This window comes from Dasypus novemcinctus, chromosome 27, assembly GCF_030445035.2.
Source record: "Dasypus novemcinctus isolate mDasNov1 chromosome 27, mDasNov1.1.hap2, whole genome shotgun sequence".
NCBI classification, from domain to species: domain Eukaryota; kingdom Metazoa; phylum Chordata; class Mammalia; order Cingulata; family Dasypodidae; genus Dasypus; species Dasypus novemcinctus.
This window is the reverse complement of record NC_080699.1, coordinates 33,546,571-33,553,988: the sequence shown is the minus strand read 5'-3', so window position 1 is coordinate 33,553,988 and position 7,418 is coordinate 33,546,571. Positions and strand designations below refer to the sequence as shown.

At 38.9% G+C, this 7,418-nt stretch overlaps 1 protein-coding gene across 1 annotated transcript; it reads left to right on the top strand.

Moving 5' to 3' along the window:
* The first annotated feature begins 303 nt into the window (after positions 1-303).
* On the top strand, positions 304-1,233 carry LOC101447498 (olfactory receptor 8B12-like). The gene has a single exon (XM_004469307.1). The coding sequence runs from the start codon at positions 304-306 to the stop codon at positions 1,231-1,233; it is 930 nt and encodes a 309-aa protein (XP_004469364.1).
* The last annotated feature ends 6,185 nt before the right edge of the window (positions 1,234-7,418 follow it).

Below are 7,418 nucleotides of genomic sequence, written 5' to 3'. Positions count from 1 at the left end.
AGGTCACAGAAAAGAGAATGACTTACCAGAATTCACCCAGCTTATTTTTTTTCTTTCTTATCCAACTTATTTTTAGCACCTCTCTCCCCACCGGCACCAGTTCTCACCCTAGAAGCAAAGTTTAGCCTCATATCCACTCTGCACTTGTGGGCTACAAAGACCTTTGTAACCAAATTCAAATCGCTCTTTGTGGATTCTGTTTTCTAGACCCTAGGTGGGGACGGAAGATCCTAGCAGTTTAATAGTGATGTTTTCCCTCTAACTGGTTCTTTCTGTTGCTTCCATAGAGCCCACTAGAGGAGAATGGCATCTATGAACTCTTCTGTGACAGAGTTTATCCTTGCAGGCTTAACAGACCATCTGGGACTCCACATCCTCCTCTTCTTCCTGTTTCTCTGCTTCTATGTGGTCACTCTGGCAGGAAACCTAGGCTTGGTAATTCTGATTAGACTGAATTCTCACCTGCACACTCCCATGTACTTTTTCCTCTTTAACCTCTCCTTAATAGATTTCTGTTACTCCAGTACCATCACCCCCAAAATGCTGGTGAGTTTTGTCTCAAAGAAGAATACCATATTACATGCGGGGTGTATGGCTCAACTCTTTTTCTTCTGTTTCTTCGTCATCTCTGAGTCCTTTGTCTTGTCAGCAATGGCATATGACCGCTACGTTGCCATCTGTAAACCACTGCTGTACACAGTTACCATGTCTCCTCAGGTGTGTCTACTCCTTTTGTTAGGTGTTTATGTAATGGGGTTTTCGGGGGCCATGGCCCATACAGGAAGCTTAGTGAGTCTGACCTACTGTGCCAGCAACCTTGTTAATCATTTCATGTGTGACATCCTTCCTCTCCTTGAGATCTCCTGCAATAGCACTTATTTGAATGAGCTGGTGGTCTTTATTGTTGTGGCAATTGACATTGGAGTGCCCATTGTCACCATCTTCATCTCTTATGCTCTAATTCTCTCCAGCATTCTCCATATTCACTCCACAGAGGGCAGGTCCAAAGCCTTTAGTACCTGTAGCTCCCACTTAATTGTGGTTTCCCTTTTCTTTGGTTCTGGAGCTTTCGCGTACCTCAAACCACCTTCCATTTTGCCCCTTGACCAAGGGAAAGTGTCCTCCCTGTTCTATACCATTGTGGTGCCCATGTTAAACCCATTAATCTATAGCTTGAGAAATAAGGATGTCATAGTTGCCCTGAGGAAAACCTTGAGCAGAAAAACATCTTGAGATAGGAGCAATATTTGAGGAAAGAGATCTAGTGCTTTGTTTATTAGTGTGTGTATGTTTTCAAAAAATGGATCCAAGTTCCAGTTTTTTCCTTTCCAATACAGAAAGCAAATTTGAGTAAGTCTTTAGTGTATATTTATTATCCCTGCCCATCATTATACTTGGACTGTTCCAAGCCTTCTTTACCTTATTCACATTATTTCTATAATTGTAGATCATTTGATATTGAGTGGGCCTTACAAATCATTTCAGCTAGTCTCATTTAACAGATCACACATTGTAGGCTTAGAAACATTATGCATATTGCCCAAGGATATACTATTCCCTGGTGCCATAACTGGGATTGGAGTCTAGGGCCTTGTATTACAATGTTCTGTTTTCCCTTTGTGCTACATTTTCTTCCTTCATTGCCACACTTAAAAATTTCATTTTAAAAGTATGATAACCTAACACTTTTAAAATCTGGTTCTATTCATGGTAATTTCATGTAACTTCTTGTGAATGGTTAATTTCATGTGTTGTTCGGACCAGCAAGGACTGGCCTGATTGTTACTGTGGGTATATTTTGTAGCTTTAGTCAATTGACTGCATCCATGGTTGATTATATCTATAATCAACAAAGAAGATGCCTTCAGCAATGAGAGAAGTCTCCTTTTCCAATCACTTGAAGGCCTTAAAGGAAGAACTGATGATTTCAGCAGACAGAAAGAAGAAATTGCATGCCTACTTGAGACAGCCAGCTTCTTCTGGGGAATCTGATTTTACCTTCATCAAGTTTCCAACTTGTAGTCTGTTTTATGAAATTCAGATTTGCCAGTCCCCATAGTTGTGTGAATCATTTCCTATAATAAATCTCCTAATATTTACACACACACACATATCCTGTTGGTTCTGTTTTTCTGGAGAACCCTAATATACTTGTCAATAAATAATTTTTGAATCCCACTTTTTTTCCAGAGAATGGGAGGTGAAAAACTTTAAGTTGTGATTGGACAAATGACAAGATATGTGTGAAGATTGGGTTGCATGGGTGGCAAGTATATTAGGACATGAATAAGTTTAGTAACTCCTGGAGTCATGTGTAGAGCCCTAGGGGTGGAATCTGATAGTGATCAACAAGGGGTTCTCTGTTGGATGTGCCCAAAGAGCCAATTATATGACACCAGAGTTTCAAAAAGAGAGTTTATTGCTGAGTGCAAAGCAAGGAGAACAGAAGGACTACTGGCCATAAATTTGTCTCCCTGAACTGGAGAAACTTACAGTATTTTATAGCTTTCAAACAAGGGCCATGGGCTCAGAATGATAATAGGACTAGAGATAGTCTAATTGTAGACTGATTTACATGCTTTGTTTACTTGGTGTAAAGTTTAACTACGCATGTGTCAGGTGGGCCTACTCTGATCAAAACTGTTTTGGTTTAGCAAGAGAACTTAGGAATTGGGGTAGTCAGTACTGGGCTGACTCACTTTTAATCAGCAAGGGGTGACATACATGCATCTGAATTCAGGGGGCTACGTGCAAGGACACCCACTTCAGGGCTGCAAAATAAAATAAAATAATGAGATACAAGTGGGGACAGTAACATATTGTCTCGTTACTGTCCAGTCACCGGGTATGGTCATACAATTTTAAAACACTGCATCAGCATTAAAGAAACAAGGCATCTGTGTTTCAGTACAGTGATTTACAACAGTTAGACATATGTGCTTCTAGATACTTCAAAAAGGCTAACATGCATAAAGGTTGTAATTCCGTAAGCAATCACGGTTATTGGTATTTTCTTTTGGCTACATTGCAAAATATCAGAAGGCTAGCAATTGCTTAAAATACAGTTCAGTAAGTCAAAATATATCTGTTAATTTTTCAGTACAAATCTAGCAAATTAAGACTTACATAGATTCAAAGGGTTATCAAGATGGTGATTTGAAAGTCATATATGTTTTTCAGACTAAGAGGGTCAGATTTAGGGCTTTTTCTTAAAGGTTAGTTTGAGTGCTTGAGCTATGATTGGGATATCTCTGGCTTAGGAGAATCACCCAAATGCCTGGAGACTCTAAATGAGTAATGAATACTTTTTTTTAAATTGTGGTTTTTGAAGATACATAGATCACAAAAAATGTTACATTAAAAAATTGAGGTTCCTATATACCCCCCCCCAACATCCCACATCAACAACCTCTTTCATTATTGTGGCACATTCATTGCATTTGGTGAATACGTTTTGGAGCACTGCTGCACCGCATGGATAATAGTTTACATTGTAGTTTACACTCTCCCCCATATTCAGTGGATTATGGCTGGATATATAATGACTTTAAATGTAAAACTATTGTGAGAGACAAAGTTGGACACTACATATTAGTAAAAGGGGTAAACTTTCAAGAAAAAAGAACAATCATACACGTTTATGCTCCTAAGCAGGGCACCTCCAAATACAGTAATGAATACTTTTGGGGGTCTGTTATTTATCAGTGCAGCACCAAGCACTTGATTATTAGGAGAGGCAATTTCCATTGAATTTTAAGGCATTACAAATAGCACTGATCTTCTTATATAGCTGTATGTGGGAAAATGATAATTCTTCTCAGAAATGGTTTATTTTATTATTATTTTTTAAAGATTTTGGTTTTTTTAAAAAATTTATTTAATTCCCCTCCCCTCCCCCGGTTGTCTGTTTTCTGTGTCTTTTTGCTGCGTCTTGTTTCTTTGTCCGCTTCTGTTGTGGTCAGTGGCACGGGAAGTGTGGGCGGCGCCATTCCTGGGCAGGCTGCTCCCTCCTTCGCGCTGGGCGGCTCTCCTTATGGGTGCACTCCTTGCGCGTGGGGCTCCCCTACGCGGGGGACACCCCTGTGTAGCACGGCACTCCTTGTGCGCATCAGCACTGCGCATGGGCCAGCTCCACACAGGTCAAGGAGGCCTGGGGCTTGAACCGTGGACCTCCCATGTGGTAGACGGACGCCCTAACCACTGGGCCAAAGTCCGTTTCCCAGAAATGGTTTATAAATCCACAGCATTGTGCAAAGAGAGCTATACCTTTATAATATATATCAGAATACTTTGAACTAAGTAAATTTTTAGTACTAAAGATTCTTTCATAAATAGCTAAAATGTTGAGTATGAGGAAACTTTTCAAACTTTATTTTTAAGGAAGTTTTAGATTACAGAGAAGTTACATAGAAAATATAGGGGATTCCCATATACCCCACTCCCTCCCCCTCTCACACTTTCCCCTACTAACAGCATCTTACATTAGTATGATACATTTGTTATAATTGATGAGCTAATATTGAAGCATTGCTATTAACTGTGTTTTGTAGTTTACATTATGGTTTACACTTTGCACGATGAAATTTTATAGGTTTTGACAAAATGTATAATGCATCTGCCATTGCAATATCATGCAGAACAATTCTGATGTCCTAAAAATGGGCTATGTTCCACTTATTCTTCCCTTCCCCCCCCTTATAACTTCTGGTAATCACTAACTTTATATCAACGTTACAAATTCTTCTGTTACTACAACCATGTCTACCATGTCTAATTCTGAGTATCCACTACTACCATGTCTACTTTGGTCCATGGTTACATTCCTCGCTTATGTTCATTCCTCGTTTTGAGGATTTGGGGATGGTGATGCCTACTCTGCTTCCAGGGCAGATGGAAAGAACTGTTTTTCTTGCAATTGTAGCTACTCTTTGCTTTTTTGGGATGGGGATTGTTCATCATTATCATTTTGTTTGTTGTCCTGGGTGAGTCTCATGAACTGGAGAGGAGGTATTGGCTACAACTTTGCTGAGATTCAGGGCTCAAATGGCATATGAACAGAGTGAAGATTTTAATCTCTGGGGCTAACTATAGGATCAAATAAAAGGAGTAGAATAATCATGTGTAGAAATGATAAATGAGTCTAACTCTATTACATCGGTGAAATAGGTTATCATATATTCCAAGGTAAGGCCCATCGATGGGGTGCTGATTTCATGGGGTTGTGTGCCTTGTCTATAGTGTCCAGATGTCTCTAAAGCCCTGGGAGAACTCCTGTTTGAGTCTTTGTTTACAGTGGAAGTTAGTGAGATCCACTGGAAATGTGCATAAGCTTAACCTCGGGAATGACCTTCCCACCCACTTTGAAATCTCTTAACTGTAAAAACTCTTCTGTATTTAATTTTTCCTCCTTTTGGTCAATGTCTTTTTTGAATACATCACTGGTTGACATTTTGTAATAATCTCTCAGTGCCAGGGAAAGTCGTGTCTGGGAGTCATGTCTCATGCTGGAGGGAAGGTAGTTAAGTTTATTTGCTGAGTCTGGCTTAGAGAGAGGCCACATTTTAGTAACAAGGAAGTATTCAGGAGGTAAATCTTAGGCAATAGATAATATTAGGGTAGGTTTCAATTTTATTAGAATAAGGTTCATAGGTACCAGCATTAATATGGAGGGTTTGGTGTATTGGTTTGTCTGCCTATGTACTCTAGAGATTCTTGCCATTCTATTAGAGAATACAGCAGGAATCTCCAGGATGGGCATTTAATATATTGTTGATTACTGTGTGGATCTCCGCCCCATGAGATAACACCCTCTGACCCCAGGAACACATTCATATTCCATAGAGGCATGCCTCAGGTGCACTTTTCCCCACACATCCCCCCACCACTTCTCTCAAAGGTACCATATTCTTACATGGAACTCTTAGAATTCTGAGGTTTACAAACTGGCCTTCTAACTTGTTATGATGGTTTATTTGTAAAGGCAGGAGGGCAGAAAATGTTTATTTACTTCACTTGATTTATAACTTTTAAATATTCAGACATTTGGTATGTTAGGCTTTATTTCTAACCTTTCCCCAAATCCCACAAATATTAAGGGCAGGCCTGCTTGTTTCTCTTCCTCAATAGACTAGTATTATCTAGGGGGCTTCTTGGGGGTGTTTAGTGATACCGATGTGGGGGTGGATCTAGGAAAAGGAATTTTTATTTCTGTTTCTTTATCTTCTACTCACCACTACCATCCATTTTATCTCTCTGGACAACCATTCTAATCTGCTTAACATGTATTTTATGTTACTTTTTCCCCTAAATGTGCTTTTGTTGGTTTGTGTGCATATAATTTTAATGTACATAAATAATGTTGAACTTTGTATCTCATTATCTTTTCTTACTTGTCACAATGCCTGTAATATCCATCCATATTGCTTACAGCTGATCCTTTGCTTCTAACTGCTGCAGTCCCCACCACAACTTATCTATGTACTTTCCCAGTGGTAGACATCCCCTTTTTCCTCTAATTTCCCATTGCCACTAATAATGGTACAATGAGTATCTTTGTACATGCCCTCATATGTGCCTCTGAAAGAATTGTTTTGATATATATATATACAGGGTAAGAATTTCTAGGTCCTACAGATGCATTTACTTATTTTTCCTAAGTAATATCTTATTGTTCTCCAGAATGGTCTCCATACATGAGAGTTCTTCAATCACTACATTCTCAAGAACAAATAGCCTCATCCAGGTTATTAAATTTTATCAATTTTATTGATGCACAGAGATGTACGATTTTAATTTGTACTTCTCTGATTAGTAATAAGTGATCATCTCTTCATATGCTCAGGGGCACTTCAGGTTTTCTCTTCTGCAAATTATGCCCATTTCTCCCCTGTTGATGATGTTGTTTTTGTGTAGATTTTCAGGTGTTTATTATATATATATTTTACCATATACAATATATATTCTAGTTAGATATCTTCTCCATTTCTATTATCTTCATATTCACCTTATCTCTGTTGGCCTGTGCTGAGCAAAAATCCTAATATTTGATATTATCAAACTCACCAATTTTTTTTTCTGTATGGTTTCTCACCTTTATATAACAAAAATGATTTCTTAAATTTTCTTCTGAATAAAGGGGACCTTTAGTGGTAGAGATCTTAGTTCTTACTGGAGAAAGGTCAGGAGGAAATGGGTAAAACTTTGGAATGGCTCTCAGTATCAAATGCATTTTCCTTCTGGTCAGAGTGTTAAAAAGCTAAAAATTAGAATTCTTAGATTCCAAAGCACCTGGGGTTCTGGATGTGACTCGTTACTACTAATTAAATGCACCAGTGTGAGATCTGGAAGCTAGACATCGGTGTAAGAATCACCTGAGAGTTCTTAAAACACAGCCAAACTGGGCCAGTGGCTCGCACCTG

Bases quoted from the DNA above. Each gene is read 5' to 3' on its own strand.
- LOC101447498 (XM_004469307.1), top strand. From the start codon at position 304: ATGGCATCTATGAACTCTTCTGTGACAGAGTTTATCCTTGCAGGCTTA.